At 44.0% G+C, this 26,695-nt stretch overlaps 1 protein-coding gene and 1 non-coding gene across 3 annotated transcripts in view; both read right to left on the bottom strand.

The window, feature by feature from the left end:
* ARHGEF10 (Rho guanine nucleotide exchange factor 10) overlaps positions 1–26,695 on the bottom strand; it is a 184,889-nt gene that overhangs the window by 146,207 nt on the left and 11,987 nt on the right. For both annotated transcript variants that reach the window (XM_045011710.1, XM_045011712.1), the window contains exon 2: positions 9,837–9,920. In XM_045011710.1, the coding sequence (XP_044867645.1) occupies positions 9,837–9,873 (37 nt within the window). In that variant the 5' untranslated portion in view covers positions 9,874–9,920. The remainder of the gene's footprint in view (positions 1–9,836; positions 9,921–26,695) is intronic.
* LOC123367715 lies at positions 5,773–5,875 on the bottom strand. The gene has a single exon (XR_006578602.1). It is a non-coding gene; the product is annotated as a U6 spliceosomal RNA (small nuclear RNA).

Genomic DNA, 26,695 nt, shown 5'->3' with positions numbered 1-26,695 from the left:
ATCACACACTTTAGTTAGGCACCTGCATCTTCATTTAGAGACCTTAAAGGAGGGGCCTGAGCACTCACAACTACCAAATACATTCTACAGGGGCTGTAGAAATACAAATACAGGGGCTGTCATTCCTCAGTCTCTCTGAGAGTCAGGTCAACTTCATTCAGGTGCCTAACTATGGCTTTAGGTTCCTAACGTTCAGCTCCCAAGTTTGAAAATTTTAGCCCAATTGCTTAAAGTGGACTTTTTATTTGAGTTTCTTTGTCTCAATTAACCATCATCAATATTTAGATCGGCATCCAAAAGGAACTCCGATATAACCCTCCCAGGACCCAAATTCATGACTTTCTCCTGCTATGAACTCTTTGCAGGGGAAATATCCCATGATCCCAGTCATAAGTGAAACTGTCATCCTATAACACATGCATTCTTCCCCCTGAGGCACAGTTCACTATATCACCTTAGCAACACTGGTGTCTGAGCTCGAAAACAAGGGCACTTTAGTGCAATTACTGAGATTTCCTATTGTATTCGGCATCATGGAAGCTTTCCTTTAATCTAACTTCCAGGCCTTCCATTAGCATGGGGTTTTCTCAAGCAAGAAATCATCAGTAAATTCAAATCTGCTCGTTCATTAACGTCATTCACATCCTGGAGCTCATACAAATCACCACATTAATTTAAAAAGATACTCTAGCTTCAGGAATCTTTAGACTGTAAGCTCTTCAGAACAGGGGTTTTATGTTCATCAGCAACAGTGTCAGTAAAAGTAGGGTCTAGAGCAACATCTTGGCACATTTTAAATAAGTTGGATCTCATTAAATAAAGGAACTAAAATTTGCTGTTATCTGTCTAAAATGTGAGTCAGAAGTTAGGCCCTGACTCAACAAAGCACTCCAGCACAGGCTTACCTTTCAATACGTAAGCAGTCCTATTGGCGCACATGCTTAAAGTAAAACATGGGCTAAAATGCTTTGCTAATCGGAGCCTTAGATGCCACAGCTACAATTATTTTGCCAGCGCTCTTTGTTCAATAACAGCCTCAGCCCATGTGCAGAACAGGCCTTTCCCTGCTAATGTACATTCTTTAGAGATGGGCAGTCTGATAAGGGATTTTTTTCATCTTTCTATAGTAAATGGATATCCTGCCAATGCTCATAATTCATCACTAAACAAAACCAAGAGTCACATCCAGAGCAATAGCAGCAAGGATTTAGTGAGAGAGCAAGCACACATTCTGGAAGGATCTAAACCCTCATGCTTCAAGGCATAAGTCAACCTCAAAACAGTTGGGCCATATGAAATCTTTCCCTATGGGCATGTTATTCCATAACTGCAGAGTTTTTTCACTTTTCTCTAAAGCATCTGGTATGCAACACGGTCATAGATAGGATACTAGACTAAATGGAGCACCGTTCTGAACCAGAATGGCAATTCCTATGTTCCTACCTAGTCATTGCTCAACAAAACCAAGACAAGCAATTTTTAATGTTTATGGGAACTGGAAAATGTTTATAGATTCAGAGATTCCAAGGCCAGAAGGGACCATTGTGATCATCCAGCCTGACCTCCTGTACAACACAGGCCATCAAACTTCCCCAAAATAATTCCTAGAGCACAACTTTTAGAAAAACATCCAATTTTTGTTTTAAACTTGTCAGTGTTAGAGCACCTACAGTGCTGGAGAATCTTCTCAGCTGGTATTGAGTAAAATGAAGTTTTAATGTAATATATATATGCGAGAGAGAGAGAGAGAGATTCAGACAGTCTGAAACAGGGCCGCCCGGGTGGGGGGGGCAAGTGGTGCAATTTGCCCCTGACCCCGGGCTCTGCAGGGGCCCCCACGACAATGGCTGAGGCTCCCTCCCCGCCTCTGCCCCGCTCCTGGAGCCTCAGCGCATCCAGGAGCGTCCCTGAACAGTGCTGCAGCGTGGCTCTGGCAGGGCCTGAACTCCTCCCCACTCAGAGCTGCGTGGTAAGGGGGCAGGGCTGCGAGCTCCAGGCCGAGCCCCCTGGAGCTCACAGCCCCGCCCCCTTACCACACGGCTCTGAACGGGGAGGAGCTCAGGCCCCACCAGAGCCACGCTGCAGCACTATTCAGGGACGCTCCTGGATGCGGCGCGCTGAGGCTCCGGGTGAGGGGGGAGCTGGGGGTAAGGGGCCGGGGCAGGTTGGATAAGGGGCAGGGAGTCCCAGGCACAGTCATGGGACAGGGAGGGGGCAGAGGTTGGGGGTGGCAAGGGGACAGGGAACGGGTGGGGGGGTTGGATCGTGGGCATTCCGGGGGTCTGTCAGGACTCAGCGGGGGCGGATAAAGGTCAGGGGACGGGAGCAGGGGTGGGATCCTGGGGTGGTGGAGGGTGGGGTCTCTGGGGGACAGTGAGGGGACAAGGAGCAGGATGTGTCGGGGATTCTGAGGGGGGCGGGCAGTCGGGAGGCAGGAAGTGGGTGGGGGTTGGATAGGGGGCAGGGCCAGGCTGTTTGGGAGACACAGCCTTCTCTACCCTAAAACTCATTCAGCAGTTTGAGGCTTGCAGAAGAGCCAAGCTGTTAGCTTTTCCATTAGGGCTACCATCCCTTTCACTTCTCAAATGCCAGTTTATATTTAAATTTCAGTGCCATATGGAGATTCATGTCAGGGGAGGGTAGCTTCATTTAAAAATTAGCCCATGGGGGAGGGATCACATGAGAAGAGCAATATCGTACACCACCTACCTCCTTCCCAACCCTACCAAGGGAGACCTCCCTCCCCTGCATTCCCTGAGGCTTCAGAGGGGTTCATTCAGTGGTTCTCAAACTTTTGTTCTGGTTACCCCTTCCACATAGCAAACCTCTGAGTGCAACACCCCTCTTAGAAATTAAACACACTTTTTTATATATTTAACACTATTATAAATGTTGGGAGCAAAGCGGGGTTTGAGATGGAGGCTGACAGCTCGCGACTCCCAGTAATAACCTCGTGACCCCCTGAGGGGTCCCAACCCCCAGTTTGAGAACCCCTGGGTTAATTTAATTTTAGCACCCTGTGTACATTCACATGCACATGCTATTTTGAGCATTTCAGTTCTCACAACATAGGCTCATCCCAGATTCTGGAACAAGCTCAAATGCTCAGTTCGTGGAGTATGTACATAAGCTATACTAAAGACAAACCCACAGTAACCGTCTCCAGTTTGTGAGGGACCCCATGGAGCCAATCTCTAGGAAACAGATAAATGCATAGAGGTTAAGTCCATTAATGGCTATTAGCCAGGATGGGTAAGGAATGGTGTCCCTAGCCTCTGTTTGTCAGAGGGTGGAGATGGATGGCAGGAGAGAGATAATTTGATCATTACCTGTTAGGTTTACTTCCTCTGGGGCACTTGGCATTGGCCATTGTTGGTAGACAGGATACTGGGCTGGATGGACCTTTGGTTTGACCCAGTATGGTTGTTCTTATGTTCTAACCTAAATGAACCCAAAGTTATGGAGACAGATATGAGTCAAGGAAGCCAGCAGAGTATCAGAAACCTGGAAAAAACTCTGACTGAATGGGTTCAGGCACTTGGTCACAAGCTGAGGTGGTTCAAAAGTTTTGGATTTTTTTTTCAAGCAGAATTTTTTTTATTGTTTCTTTAAACAATCAAACATAGCAAGCAGCAAATATTTGGCCACACACTTCTGAAACCCCAAACCATATTCAGGTTTTGACAGACTAATTTCAGCTTTTCAATTAAAAAAACAACAAATTTTGAAGGAAAGCAGACATTGTCCGTGATTTTGTTCTGCTTTTTAAAAACCCCTAGTTTTCGATCCAAAAAAAGTTTTGACGGAAAATATTTGTCCAACCCTTTTAATGAGCTTTAGTGCCTTTTAGCACTAGCTGATGCTGAGAACCAGTGATACCTTGTAAAGAAGTTTTCTCAAAACTCGGTTTGTGCCAAGATGCGGAAGGTTTATTTTTCCCAGGGGCGCCTGTGGGGGGGTGGGGGGGAAAGCAAGTGGGGCAATTTGTCCTGGGCCCCACAGGGGCCCCCCACAAGAATATAGTATTGTATAGTATTGCAATTTTTTTATGGAAAGGGCCCCCAAAATTGCTTTGTCTCAGGCCTGAATCTTCTGGGCAGCACTGGTCTGAAAAATAGTTAAGTAACCCAGGGAATAAACAAGATGGTGCTGATAACTAGGGAAATAATGTAGAAAGAAACTCCTCTGGTTGTCCTGTCAAGATGTAAATGGTGCATAACGGACACAAGTGTCTATATACACCTTACTGTGCTCACCGTAAATCCACAAACGAAACAGAAAAAGCCTGAAGGTGAATTCTCTCTCCAGCACAGTAGACACAGACCAATGGGAGAGAGAGGGACAAAGGTAGCTCTGTATGTAATGCCATCTTTGAGCTATCAGGATTCTGGACTACTCTACCCTTCAGAATAATCAATCAAACAGAGGCCTGCAAGAGCTGCCTATAGTCTGCTCCATGCTACAATGGACAGCCCCATCCTCTCCCATTCCTTTCTCCATCTGTGCATGCCCTCTCTGCCAGGGTTTGTCAGAGGGCAAATGTAGTCCCTGCACCTAGGGAAGTCTCCCTCAGCCTCCATTAGGCCACATTACAACAGCCCCCATTAGACCACAAAATCATACAGCAGACAGTTTGGGAGACAGATTCTGTCCCCAAGATCTTTGAGGTAGGAAACTTGTCCTATTGCGTGTTCTAAAGAGCTATGCAAGTTGAAGGCACTAGGTAAGTTATTTCCATTTTTACTTATAATAATAATAATACAAACAAAAAGAAAAAAGTTTATATCCAAATCAAACCAGCACTGACACCTTTCTGAGTGATTGATTAGCAATCCGTAGGGTGACCAGAGGTCCCGATTATATCGGGACAGTCCCGATTTTAAGTGATTTGTCCTGTGTCCCCACCACACATTGGTCGGGACGCCCTTTGTCCTGATATCGGGGACCGCTCACTGCACGCACCTGAGGTCCCGGGCTGGCGGCGCTTCGTGGGGCAGCTCCTGGTACCTACCCACCAGCAGGAACCGACAGTGTGGCCCCTAGGCACACATGGCAGTGAGTCTGATGTTAGGCATCATACGGATTCAAAAAATCGTGAACAAAAACACCAAGGCTCACAAGAGGAATACCCTGGTCTCACAGTTTTTCAGCAGGCCAGATGAATCTTTCAACAACAAGGTTATTGCTGCTGAGCTAACTCAAGTTTACCACACAGTAGTCCATCAACATTCCTATTGCTCGTGTGACTGAACTTAAACTAGCACCTACTTTGTATCCAGATTCAATGATTGCAAAGTATGTCAGCTGTGGCCAGACTAAAGTGGAGGCACTGATCAAAAATGTGCTGTCACCGCTCTCAACAGAATTTTTAAAAGACCTCAGCAAGCCAGGTGGTCCCTACTTTTCAGTTGCCACAGATGCATCTAACAAGGGCAATGTGAAAACTTTCCCCTAATTGCTAAGATATTGGTGTGATGTTATTGATATAATCTGGGACCATATAGACCATTGTTGCAACCAAGGTCCTGTAGTGGCACCAAATCTGGTATAAAGGAGGTCAAATAAGGTGTCTAAAACAAGGTTATGGTTTGCTGGTTATGATTATACTATCTGTATGCATATATCTTTTGTGTTTAAAGTTATAAGTATTGGTACTATACAGTCTGTATTTCAAAATTATGCTGTACTTCTGGGTGACACCCCCAGACAAGTTGGTGTCAGCTCTGCCTAGCCTGCTTGATGGCTCATAAAGGACCATCAGCTATACAACCGACCCATTGAGAACACTTCACAAATGTGCACGTCATCCTTGCGCAGGGGCCATGCTAATCTTCTCTGTATCGTTCCAATTTTAGTATACGTGCTGCTGAAGCAAGAGAAGGCAAATACGCCTTGTAACTCAGCAAAGTATGCAGAGACTTGCCCATGTGACTCCAGACTCCCATTTTGCTGTAATTTTCCACAGTAAGGACAAAGAGGTGTTCTTACACCTAGAAAAGACTATAAAAGCTGATGCCTCATCTCCATCTGGTCTTCAGTCCGGCTTCTTACCTCTGGAGAGACTTTGCTACAAACGGAAGCTCTATACAAAGGACTGATGACCCATCTCTGGAGTACATCCCCCGCAGGGTCTTAATTTGAACCTGCAGTTTATTCTCTCTCTCTGCTACAAGCCTGAACCAAGAACTGTGCCATTACTGTATGTAATTGATTCAATTTAACCAATTCTAGCTCTCATCTATATTTTTTCCTTTTATGAATAAATGTTTAGATTTTAGATTCTAAAGGATTGGCAACAGCATGATTTGTGGGTAAGATCTGATTTGTATATTGACCTTGGTCTGGGGCTTGGTCCTTTGGAATCAAGAGAACCTTTTTTCTTTTACTAGGGTTTCATAACCATTCATCCTCAGAACAAGTGGCACTGGTAGTGATACTGGGAAACTGGAGTTTCCAAAGGAATTGCTTGTGTAATTAGTTTTTCCCCCCTGGCTAACCGCAAAAGTCCTCTCTGTCTGGCTGGTTTGGTTTCCCTTAGAAGTGGAAAAAACACAACCTTGGGCTCTAACTGCCCTGCTTTAAGCAATTTGTCCTGAACTGATGCTCTCAGTTGGGTCCCACCAAGACCAGCATCATTACAACTGGACACCTGAACATGGGGTCCAAGATAAACTGTTAGACTTCTATGAGCAAAGCGAAGAGACTGCAGACGCAATAAGCAACATATTACTTGAAAAACTTGTGATAAATTAGACCTAAACGAAGTGTCTTCCTAATGTGCTGATAATGCAAATGTGAATTATGGAAAGCGACAATCAGTGTACCAGAATTTTTAAAAACAAAATGAAAATATCTTGCCTGCAAACTGCCCTGCCCATGTTGTGCACAAACGCCGTAAAACATGCTAGCAATACCCTACAAGCTGACATTGAGACTCTGGTGATTGAACATCTTAATCATTTCAGCAGTTCTGCTAAGATAGCAGCATTGAAGGATATGTTTGACTTTGTGGATATGGAGTATGCCACTTAACCAGTGTGTCAGAATGTGGCACAGTAGAGTCTTTCCCCAGCTGTAAACAGGCTTGTAAATATGTGGCAGGCTATTAAGTGCTACGTTGTTTCTCTGGGCCGTGAGACGTGCCCAAAATCGCTATGGATGCTGTTCTCGGACATGGAAAATGGTGAACAAGGTGAGGGGCCTAGCAAAGTTGAGGTTCATCTGCTTTTCCTCCAAAATGTCCTGAAAATCTTCAATGATACTGTACGCTGTTTGGAAAATGAGAGTATGACAGCATGTGAAGTGTATGTCATAATGAATACTCTGAGAATTAAACTTCAGCAACGGAAGAATGACAAATTCTTTGGCTCCAAAGTTGAAAATGCATTAACTGAGAAGCTGCCTGTCACTGCTGCCTGTTTCCAGAAAGGCTTCATAAAATTTTACGATGTGTCGATCCTATATTTGGAGAAATGGTTTGATTTTTCAACAACTGGCTACTTGTTCAATACCCAGTGCTTGAACATCAAAGTTAATAGGGCATTTGAATACAAGGATGTGTCTGCAGAAAACAGTGGATCTTGATCAGCTCTATGATGAATACTGTATCAAAGACATCAACTCCAAGTTGGAGCCTGTTGGAGCCTACTCAGTTGGGGAACTCTGGTCTCAAGTGCTGAGAAACAAGGACGGTAGCACTGAATTCCTGAACATGACAAAGCTGGTGTCATACGTGCTCAGAATACCAGTAAGCAACGCACACACACAGCGTATATTTTCAATCATGAAAGATGCATGGACTGATGTCCGGAATCGAAGCAGCATAGACTTGGTGCGGAGTGAAACCCTTGTCAAAATGAATTTCTGGATGAGTTGCAAGAACTTCTACAGCTTTGTCATGACTATGGCCAAGTCATCCAAGAAGTACTAGACTTCTGGCATGTCCGAGAGGTCTGCAAATTGGGAAGTTGATTTACTGACTGAATAAAAAACCCGGCCCTTTACCCGTTGTTTGTTTAGTGTACAAATAAAGCTGTATGTTTAAATATGGATTACAACTAAGTCTATAATTTAGTCAGAGGGGCCATGACACTCACTGATTCCAGACCTCTCAGACTTAGCTTAGCTTCAGCCACTGACAGCTGAAGCTGGGGCTGAAGGCAGGACTATGGGGCCTCCCCTCTGTGATTGTGGCTGGGGCTGGAGCCAGGGCTAGAACTGTGACCCTTCACTCCCCTGCCCTGCAACCAGGTCTGACTTTGCAACCGGGATCCTGCACCCCTGTCCTGCGGCTTCAGCTGAGGGCTGGAGCTGGGCCCATGAGTCCTTGCCCTGTGGCTTGTGATGTGGGCTGCAGCAGGGGCTGTACACCCCTCTTGCAGCTTCCTACGGCTGTGCACCTCCTCTCATGGCGGGGCTGGTCGGGGCTGTGCACCTGTGGCTCTCTTCTCCCCACCCCTCACTTGCCCAATGTGTCCTGATATTTCACTCTTGCGATCCGGTCACCCTAGCGATCCCTCGATCCAATCATGATCTCTACCACAGAAGTACATAGGAGTCCTGAGATGACTCAGGAGTTTGATCCTGGAACTGCAAATCCGCCTGCAGTCAGTACAGATGTTGTGTGGCACTGGGAGAAAAGTTATTTTTTTTCCTTCCTCCTCTCTGTGTTTTCAGCTTTGAGGGCTAACATTCCATGTAGCAAAAGTCACTGTCTTTTTATAGCTTTGACCACAGGCCGAGTGATCCCACTGGACACGGTAATCCAGCCAGAAATGTATGAGACAGCCTAGGCTTAGGGCACCTTTTCTGGCCCTCTCCCCATGCAGGATGAGCAGAGGGGATCCTAAAGAGGAATTCTCAGTCACGATAGTAGCTGTCGAACTGCACCCCGTCTCAGTCAAGGTGCCAGATGACCATCTAACTACTGCCGCCTATATGCGGATTCATGGCTAGGGACTACCAAATCCACTAATCCTGTCCCTGTCACCACAGGGTTTGGAAGGTTGGAAAGATTTTATTTTCCATGGTAGAAGCTTGTGCGTGATTTCTTTTAATGTGGGGAAGCTGGTGCACCTACAGCAACCACACAGTAATGACAAGTTGGAGGTCTGGGGCCCAATGGCAGGGAAAGACCAAGATGACTGTGGATCTCCACTTGCTGCAGCCTTCATCCACTTTCACAGCTGTTGAGAGCTGAGGACCCTCTTCTGCCTGATCCACCATTGAGGACTTGGGGGATTGGACCATGCTTTGTCTGGGACCTCCTGAGGTCTCTTCCAAGCCTAATCTTCTATGATAAACCTGTTTGCCTTGGGAGACCCTACCAGGAACATGAAGCTCCCAAGAACTTCGCTCCAAGGATCATTGGAACATGCAAGCCCCTTCACCACAACAAGGTGACGGTCCCCAAAGAGGACATTTCTGAGTATATAATAATTGTGTATCAGTCTAATCAACTTTTAACACCTCATATTGGAGACAGTAACTGGCAGAGCTCAGAAATCAGATCAATGGATGAGGAAGTTCATAGCAATGGGGAGACTGTTAAAAGTGACACTTCATGCCTGACCCAGTGCTCACAGAAATCATTGGAAAGAATCTCTGACAATGCACCAACAATTAGGTCTTAAATATATATAACCCCTGAAGAACGGCCGAGGAATAATGGTTAAAGAACAAACACAAAAAAGTGTTCATGAGGATAATGCCAAAACATACAACAAAAACATCTCGAAAAAAGATCAAATTGATTAAAGATTTTTGGGAGTGGTTAGTGAGGAGGGGATACATCGGTTATACTGTGAGTAACTAAAAAGCTGGAATATTACAGTTACCTTCAGGTGGCGGGGGAGGGAAATCCTCTGCCTCCATACTGCTGTGCCCACTAATTTTCTGTTCCTTCAACAGAACGAATACCCCTGCAAGAAAGCACATTTTTAAAAAGTAAGCATTGTTTCCAGATTTAGCAAGTCTGCTTTTTTATCTATCAGAGTCTCACACTTTAACCATCTAATACCATCGTTAACGTCTTGGGACGAGAGAGAGGGAGCAGGGGCCCTATTTTCAAAAGACTCTGGAGCCTGATTTTCTTGTGCTCAGCATTCACAATTGGGATCAGATTTTCTGAAGAGCTCAGCTCTCGTTTAGGCACCTAAATGAGAGCCAGATTTTCAAAAGGGCCTACTATCCACTAGCTCCCACTGTAACACAAGTTCATTTGATAAACTGAGCATATTTCAGTGCCTACATGCTTTGAAAATCTGCCCCTAAATTATGGGTGCTGAGCCCTTTTGTAAAAATCCTTTCTCCCATCACATACAGGGTCAGGAGTTCTAAAATACTCGTAGGTCATGACAATTCATTTTCCATTTGACAATTAACATCCAGAAATCACCAGTCCTGACACCATGGAGTTAACTTGCTTGTTAGCAAACACCACATTGATGTATCTTTTCCCTTGCAACAAATAACTAACTTATGTTGACCTTGCAGTAATAATTTGCAGTGCCAGATAAGGCTGCCTTTGTTCACCTTGAGAAGTAACAACCATTGTATTTTACTACTTTGACTGTCTTTCCCTAGTTTTTGTTCAAGTTGTTGACTTTTAGAAAGGACCAGAAAAAAATGGTTCAGTTTATAAAGTTTTAACAAAAAAAACAAACACCTTTTAAACTCAACTTTTCTGGAAAGTGTGAAAGTGTTGATTAAGCCCCACCCCTACCTACCTTTAGGAAAGGAGTGGAACAAGAAGGGTGTCTGGGCAGCCCACTTCCAGCCTGAGCTTCTAAAGGCAACCTGATCACCCACCCCTCCCCTCCCCTCCCCTCCTCTCCTCTCTTGTGCAATACAACCACTGTGTATTCCAGTGGGCCTAATGTTCTCAATGACTTTTAAGTGTAATAAGATTCTCTGGATCATCCCCACATTTTGACCCAGAGTGCACCATGGAAGAGAAAAATCCCAGAATATGAGAGAACCTTTTCTCTCTTCCCACAATATTATCAATTATTATTGTTTGTATTATAACAACACTTAGAGGGCTCAACTGGGCTTCATTGGGGAAGAAGAGAAACAAAGGCAGAGAGGGGTGAAATGACTTTCCCAAGATTACCCAGCAAGTCAGTGTCAGAGTCAGGATGGGAACCCAGGTTTCCTGAGTCCCAGTCCCAAGTGGCCCATTTCTAGTTCATTCAAGGAAGCAGTGAGAGTGGAAAGGATTTCACAGGGTTTGGGGCCATACCATCCCACAATGCAAGGAGTTGGAAAGTCTTCAGAGTCTATAAAAGTATGGAAAGTCAAAGGGCTTTTCTACATGGTGAGGTAGCGCAGTGTACAGGGGTGAGATTTCTACAGTGCACTAACATGTTGCACATTACTTGGTGTGTATAGACCTCGCTGGTGTGTACAAAATGTTCCTGAATGTACTTGCCATACTGTTATAGATTTAGGAGGGAGGCTGCTGCCAGTCCCAAAGTATTCAGATAAGCATTCACATTTCTACATGAAAGAAAGACTCTTCTCAGTTGCTTTGTGTTTTATCCATCATTACTGATTCTCAATCAAGTCATAGATATTTATGAAGTCATTTGGTGCTTAAGGCTGAAAAGGTTTGACATCCATACACAACATCTATCCATTAAGAAGGAAGTGTGTTTTCCCTTAAAATATAAAGGAAACATTTCCCACACTCTGTCTCTCCTCAAATCTCTCTCGCTCCCATACATTTCCGTGGAACAGAAAGGCATGCCCTACTTATAAAAAAAAACAACTTTCAAATGGCATTGTCGGGAATGCATTTTTCCCCACCAAAATTACCATGTGAAATAAAGGAACAGTTACGGTTACTTGATAGGGTTATTTTTCCATTTCTTTTTAAGCTTGAGTAGTAACTAGAACTCACATTTCCAAAGATGAAACACGTAATAAACTAGTTACGTCCTGAAGGTAAACCCTATATCTCTAGATATTTTTTTGTCAAATATCCACAAATGCTAACTAGAAGGCCTCCAACAGAATACTGTATGTTCTTTTCCATATATAGTACACATACAGCTTCACTCCAGTGGCTACAATCGTTTTTTAAACTATTTGTGTCTTCACAGCCAAAAAATAGTCAAAATGTAAAGAACTAAGCTGAGGAAGTTTTTAATACCACTGCCATTTTGATATTTCTCGTTGGAATGTGTAGTGGTCTCTATTTATCTAAGAGACAAAGTAGGTGAGGTAATATTACCTCTCACACCTCCTCTCTCCAATATCTTGGGACCAACACGGCTAAAACAACATTCTACTTAACTAAGATACTTAATATAGTCCCCTTTGCCTTGATATCGAGTACCTTGCCATCTTTAATCCCTCACAACATCCCTGTGAGGTAGGAAGTGCACCATTGTACAGAGATACAAAGAGACCCACTTTGATACAAATGTACCACTTGCCCAAAGTCACACAGGAAGTCTGTGGCAGAGCAGGGACTTAGATTTAGGTCTCCCAAATCCTAGGCTAGTACACTACCCACTGGAACCTGCAGTTATCCATAGAAAATGCAGCTTCTCATGGTAGAATATCTTATGACCCTGACAGATATATCTTTACAACAATTTGACTTTTCTTTCCAGACATCAGAAATTTTGTTTTATGTTTTTGTGCAATTTGGATTTTGGATGCAAAGACTGATGTTCCATCCATAGTCATATGAGAGAAAGAGTGAGAGAGAGAGAGAGAGAGAGATTGTATTTTGGGTTCAAATGACTCTCTCGCAAAGCAAAGCAAACAATTCCCTTCCCACCTACCTAAGGCCAAACCATCTATAGTTGTAGAACACTCTTTAAGGACCCACAGGTGGCAAAACCATAAGCCATACTGTTAGGGTGACCAGAAAGCAAGTGTGAAAAATCGGGACAGGGGGTGGGAGGGTAATAGGAGCCTATATCAGAAAAAGCCCCAAATATTATGACTGTCCCTATAAAATCAGGACATCTGGTCACCCTACATACTGTACATAACTAAGATAAAATAAAAAGGGCTAAGGACAGCAAGCTTTCTTTGCTCTGTTGTCTGGACATCCCAGGACAATGAGTTCTCTGTCAATGCAAGCAGAGCCATTTGACAGGAAAGTGGAGCCAGAAAGCTACCAAGATGGTTTAAAGCAGCAGGTCTCAAACTGTGCGTCAGGACCCCAAAGTGGGTCACGACCCCATTTTAATGAGGTCATGAGGGCTGGCATTAGACTTGCTCAGGCCCAGGGCCGAAAGTGAAGCCCAAGCCCCCCACCCTGGGCAGCAAGGCTCAGGCTTCAGCTTCAGCCTGGGTGGCAGGGCTGAAGCCCTTAGGATTCAGCTTTGGCTCTCACACCTCCCAGCCCCCGGGGCAGGAGAGCTCAGGCTTCAGTCCCCCATCCTGGGGCCATGCAGTAATTTTTATTGTCAGAAGGGGGTCATGGTGCAAGTTTGAGAACCGCTGGTTTAAAGCAATAGGATGCTGGGATGACCTCCAAGGATAGCCTCCTATCATGCTACTTGGCAGGGTAACAAAAACCCAGCCATTTCAAGTCTTGCCCAAAGGGCACTGAAAGAAAGTCACCATTGCTTTCTGTGGACCAATTCCCTCTCGTGACTATGTCAGGATTATCACTGGTGAATCCTCACGCTACCCAGCAGTACAGCTTAATGAATGTGTTTATCTTACTGCTTGAGAAAGCTCTCTAATTTTGGCATAACCTTGGCAGTGAAAGGTATAAATGTACCACAATTTTTCAGCTAGGAGTATGCAAACAGTGCCCTGTGTGGGTTTCCAGCACAGGAAAATCCCTCATTGATTCTAGGCAAATAAAGCATGTGAGCACTTCATAAAAAAAAAAATCTCATCCAAAAAAAATCTTACTTGTACAACAGAAGGCCACAGAAACAGGAGCTGTACAAGTGTCTCCAAAACTGTGAGGGGCAACCAGACACTCAGCTACAGGACTGTCTCCTGCAAAGGCCATTACACATTAAACTGCCACGTTTTCCATCTCCACCAAAACAGCCATTTCTACAAACTTGATAACGGCACAGACCATATTTTACACAGCAGCCCTTTAAAACAGAGTGAATCACAGCTGCAGTCATACCAAGATTCTTTATTGCTAAGGGTGCAATAGATATGAGCTAGTAAGTATACCCTATCTAATTCATGAAAGAAAAGAGGCAGATTATTTTCCAAGCAAGCCTGCCCCTTAGAGAGTGCTGTGCATGTGAGCTGTAGAATGACTGCTGTGAGACAGCCTGTAAGGCTATAAGAAAGGTTGTAGGGAGCAGGGGTGGGAAGGGAAGAATCAGCCCACACCAAGTATGTGAATGTCAAAAACACCATTGTGTCTACTCCAGCTATTGAACATGGCCTGGTTAATGACTAATTGTGAGGCTTGTTCACCCAACTATAGAACTCCCCCTGAGATATAAATCTTGCTGTACAGAGTTTGGGGTTTGTTTGGTTTTGTTTCATTGTATTTTTTTAATATCTCTAAAGTTGAAATTTCTGCAGAGAGAAAATAAATATTCCAAGCACAGTTTGTTCTCTGTGTAAGGCCATAACTAGGAACCATGGATCCTGTGTATTAAAACAAGATTCATGTTACAAAGACAGTGTCTATGAAGGGTGACTTAAGTAGGCACTCAGACTGGGGCAGCTTTTTTCAACAGTGGGAGCCCTATAGCGAGAGTGTATGAAGAATGAATCAAAGTTTTCATTAATTGTTTTATTGATATTTGGATTTAATAACAAATATCTAATATATTAAAGGAAATACCAAGGGCTACAAAATAAAAACCATATTAATAAATTCAGGAATAGAACAAAATCCTTACAAGAGAAGTTCCCCAAATCACCATAGGTGGAATGAATTAAAATGAGGAAAAGATTTCCTTAGCAATACATGCACACAATAAGTACGAGACCTAATGTTTCAGTATCCAGGGTCCTATCTTGATCCCATTAAAATCAAAGGGAGCATTGCTATTCACTCGAATGCCAGGGAGTAAACATTTTTCAGAGATACTTTATACATAATTCAACCACCAGAAAACCCCTTAGAATCTTATTCTGCCACCTTTATACTAGCACTGAGTAGCACCTTGCTTTAGGATAGATTATGGTATTGCAATAAGCCCTGAGCAACAAGCAATGCAGATTTTTTCTGTCCAAGGAGTGGACTGAGAACCAGACTGAGGCTCAGATTCACAGTTTGTTTCTTGCCCCGCCCCCAGGGGAGGATATTACCTGCAGCAGCCCTGTGCCTGTTGCAGATTATGTTCCCCAGCTCATGTGATGGTCCATATGTTGGGGGGGAGGAGAGGATCTAAGGCTCCACCCACTCCCTGCTCACCTGTGTGGGAGAGACTGGAGCAATCCCATGGTCACTGCTATCCCTCACACACTGCTACCCATGAGCGGGTAGGAAGTGCTGTGGATTATAGGGTATTTATGTGTCTTTACCGCCTTGTGTTGGCAGAAAAGATGGGGTAAAGTCTAGCCTTTTGTGAATGGCCTCATTTATTTCAGTGGGACTATTTATAAGAAATAAATAAGCTCTTACATGGCACCTAGGGATGAAAAGTGCTAAGAGGTCACTATCATTATCCCTAATTTACAGATGGGAAAGCAGAGGCACAGAGTGAAGAAGTGACTTGCTCAAGGTCATACAACAGGCCGGAGGCAAAGCCTGGACTAAAACTCTGAGGACTGGTGTGGTGCTCTATCCACTAGGTCAGAGGTCAGCAACCTATGGCACATGAGCCAATTTTTAATGGTACGCTGCTACCTGCCGGAGTCCCGGCAGGCAGCAGCATGTCATTAAAAATCCTGCCTGGCCCGCTCTTCTCTGCCCTCCACACCCCCCTCCTCTGTGGGGGGTGGGGGCTGGGGGCAGAAGCTTGGTCCTGCCGGCTCCCCTGCCTCTTCCCATAGCATGCTGGGTTCCCCTCCATCCCTCCCTCCCGGCCAATCAGCTGATGGCCCTTGCGAGGAAAGGGGTTGGGAAGGAGCAGAGTCTGCGTGCTCACTGCTCCCAGCGGAAGCAGAAAAGAAGCGGGGGCAGGGCGTTGGGGCAGGGGGGGGTGGAATAGGGGCATATCCCCTCCAGCCCCCTACCCTGACTCCCCCACACACACCCCAGCCCTCTGCCCTGACCCCCCCCCCCACACATACACCCAGCCCTCTGCCCTGAGCCCCGCACACACCCCAGGCCCGTTCCCTAAGCCCTGTGCCCCCCCCATACACACCCATGTTATACCACTAGAATAAAAAACAGCAGGATCTTATTAAGAGGGGTAAGGCAAAGATGCCACATATTTTAAATATAATAATAAAGCAAAAGATAAAAGTAAACAACGTTGTTTAACTACTTATTCCTATCACTACTTATTACATACATACATACATACATATTCATTCAAGTTATGTATAGGTGTTATAGTTACCAGCCTAGAAGTTGCTCATGCCAAATTACTGGCCAGGTATCTTGGTCATGAGGATGGAGCCGAGTCTGTGCCAGATGCACCTGATGCTCCTGGAGGTTGGCAGCAGAACCAGAGACTCTAAAGATGGAGGACTTTGAGTCCATTCTTATAGGAATTAATTCCTATGTTAGTCTAGGAGAACCATTTCATCCTGCTGTTGCTGACTCAGTCAGCAGATGGCACATTCCTGGTGGCTCCCCACTATCCAAAGTTTGTGTTTCTCATCCTTCCAGGTGTTGGGGTGGATCCCAGTTTACCCTCTGGAGGTTGTCTGGTGGTCCACTTGACACATTCTTCGGCCGATGGATACTCCCTTTCTAGGCTGGCACCTCCCTAACCATTCATGTACATCAAGCATTCATCAACATACATTCCATATCTTAACCATATTTTAATTTACTGTCTCCACCACTTTCGGAGTGTGTGCTAATTCACTTGAGACTCTTGGCCCTTTAATCACAGAGAGTGAGGGGTCAATTCTTAGGAGCCCTCGCTGTTACAATGAAGTGAAAGTCACTTAACAGCTTATAGTGTTTGTTTACATCGTATCAATTACAGCTTAAGGCTCACAGTAGGGGTGGTAGCATAATGTTTACTTCAAGAACAAAGTCAATTAACTTGTTTGTAAGTTTTACATAGTAATAGAGTATCTTTCACAGGACAGATACACTCAATGGTTTCTACAGACAGGAGCTTATACATTTTAACAGAAGAACTAAAAGATTTTTGTACTTGGTGAAACTGTTGGATTTTTAAAGTGTGGGGGACAAGTTATGGGGGGGCACTGTCTTTAATATCCCTACACCCAGACCTCTGCTTGACTCCTTCACCCCCCCCCCCCGACAACCCCAGCCTTGACTCTGGCACCCCCACACATACCCAGCCCCCCACCCTCTGCCCTGACACCTGCACCCCCTCACATACTCAGCCCCTCCACACCCTGACTCTTGCACTCCCCACCCCCACCCTGAGCACCAAACAGGATCTCCTGCACTCTCCCCCCCACATTCCCACCTGCACCCCTCACACCAAATGGGAGCTGCCCAGGTAAGCGCTCCACACCCAAACCTCCTGCCCCAACCCTGAGCCCCCTCCTTCATTCCAGCTCCTGGCCAGACCCTTCACCCCCAGCTCTGTGCTCAGTGCACTCCCACCCTCAGCTCAGTGCAGAGAGAGGAAGAGAATGGGCCAGAACCAGGGAGAAGGTAGGTACCCACTGTATGTGGGCAGGGCCGGGACCCCAGACCGGCAGCCCGGATCCCGGCTGGCAGGAGCTGGCGGATGGAACCCCTGAGCGACTCAGCCCACTGCCGCTCAGGAGCCGGTCTGGGGTCCCGGCCGCAGGCCCCGCTCAGCCCGCTGCCGGCCTAGATGAACAGAACCCCAGACCTGCAGCGGGCTGAGCAGGCCAGCAGCGCAAGATCAACATTTTAATTTAAATTTTAAATGAAGCTTCTTAAGCATTTTGAAAACCTTGTTTATTTTACAACAATAGTTTAGTTATATACTATATAGATTTACAGAGAGAGACCTGCTAAAAACCATTAAAATGTATTACCAGCACGCAAAACCTTAAATTAAAGTGAATAAATGAAGACTCGGCACACCACTTCTGAAAGGTTGCCGACTCCTAGGTCATGCTGTCTCAGAAATAAGGCACCACTCAGCATCAACAGCAGCAGAACTGGAACCCTAGATAAATATAATTCAAGTTCCAGAAAAAAAACTAACCGAGTCATCCAGGTTATCATCCCACCGCCCCCCCCCTTCACCCCACATTTCATTCTCCTCAACTTTCCACCAGAGGAGAGAGGAAGGTCCAATGGTTAAGGCACTGACCTAGGACTTGATAGAACTGGGTTCTACCTCAGAGGGGTGTCATGAGGATAACTCTATTAAAGATTGTGCGGTACTCGGACACTATGGTGATGGTGACCATAATAGTATTTAAAATAAAACAGATATCTATTTATCTGCCTAACAGAAACAAAAAACAAAAAAACAAACACTCTTGGCACCATGGAAGGTAAAAAAGAGCAAACTTAGATTGGAAGCTCTTGGAGGCAGGGACCATGTTTTTTCCCCCCCAGTCTGCTTCTACAGAACTTAGTGCAATAAGGAACATGACTGGGACTTCTAGGTGTTACCTCGATACAAATAGTAAATAATAAATGAGAAGATTTCATGTATTTAGTTATTCTTAATTTGGCTGGAAACAAAAGAGAAGTCTGAAAACTCATGAGGAAGAATCAATAATTTTATCTCTGTTTCGGGTGACAATTATTTGGAAAAATATAGATTTTTCCAAATGTATTCAATGTTTTTCCATCCTCCAAATGTTCTTGCTCTCAGTACTTTGATATCAAAGTAAATAAACTGTTCTTGTAAAGATTTACATTCTTAATTAGGTCAGAAGAATGCTTCACACAAAACATTCCAATCATAATGTGGATCTATGCACTATTTGACTGCATACAAATTAAAAAGCCATGATAAAGCAAAATAAATATTTGTATTAGTATAAAAACCACATCAGAACCAAAATTAACACTAGCATTTTTCTGCTCTCTCACTACAGACTTGCAATTGCTGTGAGAGAAAGAAAATGTTCTGTTTTGAGAACAATTCTACTTCCCCAGCAAATCACCCACTGACTCCAGAATTAAACTAGGCTTCCAGAATAAAAACAAAATGGAATATATATATATATATATATATATATATATACACACACACACACACACACACACACACACACACACACACACCAATTTTTTTTAAAACAAAAGGAAAATAAGTAATGGCTTGCTCCAACCTCCCATTCAAGTCAATGTGAGTCACTGACTTTTATAAAGCAAGAATGAATTACCTTCTAATATATGTATGGAGCTTTCACCTGACTATTTCTGATAAAAGAGAGAAAATGATACACTGAATTCACCAAGGGCCTAATTCTACTCCCATTCATTTTAGCAGATCAGGACCCCATTGAGGCAGTTAATCTGATCACCTTTGGAAAAACTAATTGTCTTGTTTCCTGTCAAGAAAAGTAATGTTGACTACATCTGAAAATTACATAGTTCAATATTTTCAGCAGCCTCATTTAAAAAAAAAAAAGAAAGAAACAAAAAAGAAACAAAAAACAACAACAACACAGGTCACTAAGGACATAATAAATAAAATCTCTCATTCTCCATAGTTCTAACTAACAAAGAATTTGAAGTAAACAGGAAAGTGCTTTTGCAGCTTAGTCCTACAAACGGAATTGGAATGTGGATTCCAGAAACCAATAATTGCATTCACCCAATTATCTGCAATATTGAAATGTTATCCAAACAAATCAGAAATATTGTAGTAATGCAGCCATTGTTTTTCTACAAAGACTATAACTAAAGCAAGAAAAAACACAAAAAAGGAAATACTACTACTACTACTACTGCTGCTGCTAATACAAATACTAGCATACAGTATATTGCATCTTCAAAAAAACTTTACAAATACTATTTTAAAATATTGGGACTTCTGCCCCTAACCCTGATACCAACAATCTTCACTTCTTAATTTACATGCAGATGGACTCAATGATTGGATAGAGTCTTTTCCATATCTGACATCTATTATTCTATTCTTAAAGTACAGTCACTGACAACAATAGTATTTTATTTGAACCACAGATTGTTTGACCAACTGGTTTGCACAAGAACAAATTATATAAAATGTAATAGTAAATGCAAGAAATTTGCTTTCAAATAATACTAAGGTTGAGAAATTGAGCACCCAAAAGTACGTAAACTACAAAGTTGAAAGCTCACAATTGAGTCTGGCCTCAGAGAGAAAGAGAGGACATACATGTTATATCTTTGGCTATGTCAACAGCTTGTTTCATTCCTTTATGCCTTACTTCCACATCTGTAAAATGAGATAATGTTTAACCTCCCTTGTAAAGCATTTTGAGATCTATGGATGCATTATCCACATCTAATTAGATCAGAGAAGGATGAAAGAAAATATAGTAATATCAGTGCAAGTTTATAGTCTATTTTCTTAACTAGAAAATTTCAACTTGACTGTTCAAAGAATAAAAAAGTTTTTCCAAAAGAGAGTAGAGAATAGAAACCAGGGTGAAAGTTTAATCTTGAACATGGAACTTAATAGCACGCATTCAGAGTTTAGTTCCAAGTAACAAGTATTGTACAATGCAGCAAGTCACTGAAGCAGATTTTCCAAAAATAGGACTCCTATTCAGTACCACTTCAATAGAACAATTTCTTTTGGTCTGGTTAATTATTTGCCCACGCACATGACATTCAGCTTCAGTTTCCATGATTGAGCAGCTAATGTGTAGGACATGAATCAACGTTATGCATTGCTTCCCACCGTTTTGCTCATTCATGCAATTAAGAAAAAAAAGGAATGCATGTTCTTATTTGGGACTGAGAAAGCCAGCAAAAACATCTTGCATTTCCTCGATTAGCATCATTCATGTTCTTTAATAAAAAAAGAAAACATGACACTAGTCATGCTTATACATTCTCAGATTCAAAAATACCATTCACAAAGTCTTTTACTTCTAATCATGTCAAGATTCCTTCTTCTAAGAAAATGTACAATTGGTTTAATTCTGGATAGAAACTAAGGGCAAAATTCTCCTCTCAGAGACACATTACAGATCTTGACTCCAAGATTCTGCTCTCTCTCCAGACAGGAATTTCCTAGTGATATCACACGGTGTTCTACATATGGAGAGAGCGCAGAATATTAGGCCTGGTCTACACTACGCATTTAAACCAATTTTAGGAGCGTTAAACCGATTTAACGCCGCACTCATCCACACTAAGAGGCCCTTTATATCGATATAAAGGGCTCTTTAAACCGGTTTCTGTACTCCTCCCTAATGAGAGGAGTAGCGCTAATATCGGTATTACCATATCGGATTAGGGTTAGTGTGGCCGCAAATCGACAGTATTGGCCTCTGGGCGGTATCCCACAGTGCACCACTGTGGCCACTCTGGACAGCAATCTGAACTCAGATGCAGTGGCCAGGTAGACAGGAAAAGCCCCGCGAACTTTTGAATATCATTTCCTGTTTGCCCAGCGTGGAGCTCCAATCAGCACGGGTGGCGATGCAGTCCCAAATCCAAATCCAAAAAGAGCTCCAGCATGGACCGTACGGATGTGATCGCTGTATGGGCAGACAAATCTGTTCTATCAGAGCTCCGTTACAGAAGACGAAATTCCAAAGCATTTTAAAAAAAATCTCCAGACAGAGGGCACAGCAGGGACTCAGCACACTGCTGCGTGACAAGCGTAATGGAAAGCCAAAGAATCAAATGGACGCTCATGGAGGGAGGGAGTGGGGAGTGAGGACTCAAGCTATCCCACAGTTCCTGCAGTCTCCGAAAAGTATTTGCATTCTTGGCTGAGCTCCCAATGCCTGTAGGGTCAAACACATTGTCCGCAGTGGTTCAGGGCATAGCTCGTCAATTTACCACCCCCACCCCCACAAAGTAAAAGGGAAAAAAATCGTCTCTTGACTTTTTTAAATGTCACCCTATGTCTACTGAATGCTGCTGGTAGATGCGATGCTGCGGCAGTGACCTGCAGCATCCTCTTTCCCCCTCCCTGGTGGCAGATAGCACAATATGACTGATATCCATCGTCATCATCAGCCTTGTGGCAGACGGTACAGTACAGAAGGACTGGTATCCATCATCATCAGCCCGTGAGTGCTCCTGGCTGGCCTCAGGTGAGGTCAGCCGGGGGCGCCTGGGTAAAAAACTGCTGGTCATTCCCAGTAGATGTTACAGAACGGCTGGTAACCGTTTTCATCATAGCAAGTGGGGACTGAGCTCCATCAGCCCCCGCCCTTCATGTGTAAAGACAAGATTCTGTACTGCCTGGACTATCATAGCAGCGGGATGCTGGGCTCCTCTCCCCCACACGGATTAATGTCCTGTCTGGACTATCATAGCAGCTGGAGGCTGCCTTCCCCTCATTTTATCTCACTAACAAGTCACTGTTTCTTATTCCTGCATTCTTTATTACTTCATCACACAAATGGGGGGACACTGCAACGGTAGCCCAGGAAGGCTTGGGGAGGAGGGAAGCAACAGGTGGGGTTGTTGCAGGAGCACCCCCTGTGAATGGCACGCAGCTCATCATTTCTGCGGGATCTGACACGGAGCGGCTGTGCTCTCTGGTTCTCTGATACACTGGTTCTCTAGTACACTTGCCCCATATTCTAGGCAGGACTGATTCTATTTTTAGATACCATAAAGGAGGGATTGACTCGGGGAGTCATTCCCATTTTTGTCTTTTGCGCCCCCGGCCGACCTCAGCCAGGGGCACCCATGCAGCAGCAGACGGTACAGAACGACTGATAACCATCTCTGCTATCATGCAAAAGCAAATGAATGCTGCTGTGTAGCGCTGCTGTATCACCTCTGTCAGCGACATCTAGTACACATACGGTGACTGTGACAAAAGGCAAAACAGGCTCCATGGTTGCCATGCTATGGCGTCTGCCAGGGCAATCCAGGCAAAAAGGGCGTGAAATGATTGTCTACCGTTGCTTTCCCAGAGGAAGGAATGACTGATGACATTTACCCAGAACCACCCGCGACAATGATTTTTGCCCCATCAGGCACTGAGATCTCAACCCAGAATTCCAATGGGCGGGGGAGATTGCGGGAACTATGGGATAGCTACGGAATAGCTACCCACAGTGCAACGCTCCAGAAATCGATGCTAGCCTCGGACTGTGGACGCACACCACCGAATTAATGTGCTTAGTGTGGCCGCGTGCACTCGACTTTATACAATCTGTTTTACTAAACCGGTTTATGTAAAATCAGAATAATCCTGTAGTGTAGACATACCCTTAGAGTCCTGATCCATTATATAGATCTGAGAAGGGAATTTTGCCCTAAACTGACTAATGCATCTCCTTTCCTCATCATGTATGAAGAGCATAATTAACACTAACATTATATTAGTGATTCTCACGCTGTGGTCTGTGAACCACTGGTGGTTTTCCAGACATTTGCTGATGGTCCACAAAAAGATGTCTTTCCTCCTTTTTACACGCTCTAAATTATATTAACATACAGTTAAGATGCATTAAGCACTTTCTCAATAGTAATTTTCCGTGAAAGCAATTATAGCTTCAATAGGAATGGGAGAGGAAGATATCCACAAGACACTGTGTCTATATGAGGTCCAGACTAAGAAAAAATTTGAAAAACCCTATACTACCTCCATAACTTTGATCTTATTAAAATATGCTGTATATCTAGCACAATCCTTATTAATTGACAAGCAGCAGGAAAACAAATATACATGGGGTTTTGGTAACAAAATAACTAGAGGTTACTTACTGTAACTGGAAGTTCTTTGAGATGTGTGCTCCCTATCTGTATTCCACACATGGGTGTCTGTGTGCTCCATGCACCTGAATCTAGAAATTGTTCAAAGCAGTGTCTGTGCAGTAGCTTCCTTTGTGCTCTCAACTGCGGGTATAAGAGGCAGTGTGGGTCAATGTCTCTCCTGTTGCTCTTTTTACTGCAATCCAACAGGATTCACAGCAGAGGGAAAGAAAGGCGGGTAGTGGAATACGAATATGGAACATCTCGAAAAACATCTAGTTACAGTAAGTAACTTCCATTTCTTCTTCAAGTGATGGTCCTTATGTATATTCCACATGTGGGTGACTGGCAAGCAGTGTTCAGACTGGAGGAGAGTGCAAGGAACCCGATAGCAGAGATGCTTGTAGTACTGCTGTTCCTAATGTTGCATCTGTCATTGTAGATCATAGCATATCGCAAACGTGTGGACAGAACTCCAAGTTACTGCTCTGCAAGGTCTTGCAGTGGAAAGTCCTAAAAGGATCCCCCGAAGGCCATTTGTGTTTGTGTGGAGTAAGCTGTAAAACCCACATGAGGAGGAATTTTTGCTATTTTGTAGCATTCCAAGATGCTGTAAGGAAAAACAGGGGCGGCGCATAAGCATTCTATTTCTGATAAGAACATAAGAATGGCTATACTGATCAGAGCAAAAGGTACTGAAACCCCTTGTCCACATGCTTTTTGACCCCCTCAAAAAATTCTAGCAGATTGGTGTAAAGGGAAATCATGTTTCACCAACCATGTTGACTCTGTCTCAATAAATTATGTTCACCTATGTGTCTGACAATTTGTTCTTGACTATAGTTTCAACCATTTTTTTCGATACTGTAATTGCCAGGATCACCTCTGGAGCCTTTTAAAAAGTGGCTGATTTAAATGATAGGTTACAGACTACAGTTAGTAGTTCTGCAATTTCACATTTGAGTTCCTTCAGAACTCTTGGGTGAATACCAGCTGCTCCTGGTGACTTATTACAGTTTAGTTTATCAATTTGTTCCAAAATCTCCTCTAATGATACCTTGTGACGCTCTGTACTTTGGGGGGAGGGGGGGGACACCTAGGACCCCCACGTTCATCCTTGTAAAATGATTGTGTGGTACCCAATGCAAAGTTTGTCATGTCAGGTGTCTTTGGAAGGCTCATGATGCACTGAGCATTGTTACAGTAACTATTACAGTAATGTTATAGGTTGTAATTTCATGTATATAGTTATGATGCTAAAAATATGTTCTCATGGCTTTAAACAAGCCCAGGCAAAAACTCTCCAAGAGCAGAGAGGCAATTCACATCTCATCAGGGCATATATGGGACAAACCCAGCCTCACAGGAACAAAGGACACTGGCTTAGGCAGCAACAAAGGATCTGTTGGACTTTTCAGTGAGTCACCCTCCTTCCTTTGGTCAGTTTGGGACTAAGATGAGGAAATGCTCACCTGACCCTCAAGGGGGGAGGACAAAACCAAGAGACAACAAAGGACATGATAAAAAGGGAGAGACATTCATCATATTTTCTCTCTCTCTTCCACCTCCATCTACAGACACCACCAAGCGACTGAAGCACTGATCAAAGGGGAGAGCCTGCTGAAGGGCAACCACCCAGCCTGTAGTGAGAAACATCTAAGTTTGTAAGGGCATTGAAAGTGTTAAGATCAGCTTTGAATAAGTTTTTCTTTCATTTCATTTGACCAAATCAGACTTGTTATGCTTTGACTTATAATCACTTAAAATCTATCTTTTGTAGTTAATAAATTTGTTTATTCTATCTGAAGCAGTGTGTTTGCTTTGAAGCATGTCAGAGATGCCTCTTGGGATAACAAGCCTGGTATATATCAATTTCTTTGTTAAATTGATGAACTCATAAGCTTGCAGCTCCCAGCGGGCACAACTGGACACTGCAAGACAGGAGGTTCCTATCATTGTGTCTGGGACCAGAGGTATTGGCTAGTGTCATTCGGTTGCAAGTAGCTGGGAGCAGCTTACATGCCAGAGGCTGTGCGTGAACAAGTAAGGAGTGGGGGTTCTCACAGCAGAGCAGGGTAAGGCTGGCTCCCAGAGTCAAGGATTGGAGTGACCTAGTGGATCAGCAGTCCAGATAACACCAGGGGAACATCACACACCTCAATCTGGATGCCCATCCAAAACACAGGCTGGGAGTTGCTTGATTTCCCCTCCTCCTCCCAATCCTGGAGGAGGAGATCCTGAAATGGGCAGATCCTGATAAGTGAGTTTTTGGACATCATTAGGAGTTTCATGAACCAGAACTGTCTGGGCCAGTAGGGTGTTAGACGGATGGGAGCTCTGTCATGACAGATCATCTGTACAACTTGTTGTAACAGGGGGATGGAGGGAAAGGTATCTCTGAGGTCATCTGTCCAGGAAAGCATCATACTGAAACCTGTAATCTTGGGCACCCCTAGAGCAACACATGGGATGGTTTCTGTTCATCTGGGATGCAAAGAGATCCCATAGCAGAGTACCCCATTGTGCAAATATGTTGGTTAGAACTGTGGTCTGTAGGGAAGCGTCTGCATAACTTGTCTGCCAGTGAGTTGTGAACACCCAGAAGGTACACAGCCTGAATCATAATGTGGCTTCTGATACACAAATTCCAAAGTCTGACTGCTTCCAAGCACAGGGGACAAGATCTCGCTCCTCCCTGTTTGTTTATATAGACCACTGTAGTGATACTGTCTGCCATCTGTACATGGAGTGAGCATAGGAGGGGAAGGAAGGCCTTGCACACAAGATGGACCTCTTTCAGTTCCAGTAAGTTTATGTGTAGCCTGGCCTCTC

Source organism: Mauremys mutica, chromosome 3 (assembly GCF_020497125.1).
Source record: "Mauremys mutica isolate MM-2020 ecotype Southern chromosome 3, ASM2049712v1, whole genome shotgun sequence".
NCBI classification, from domain to species: Eukaryota; Metazoa; Chordata; order Testudines; family Geoemydidae; genus Mauremys; species Mauremys mutica.
This window is presented reverse-complemented; position numbering and strand designations above follow the sequence as displayed.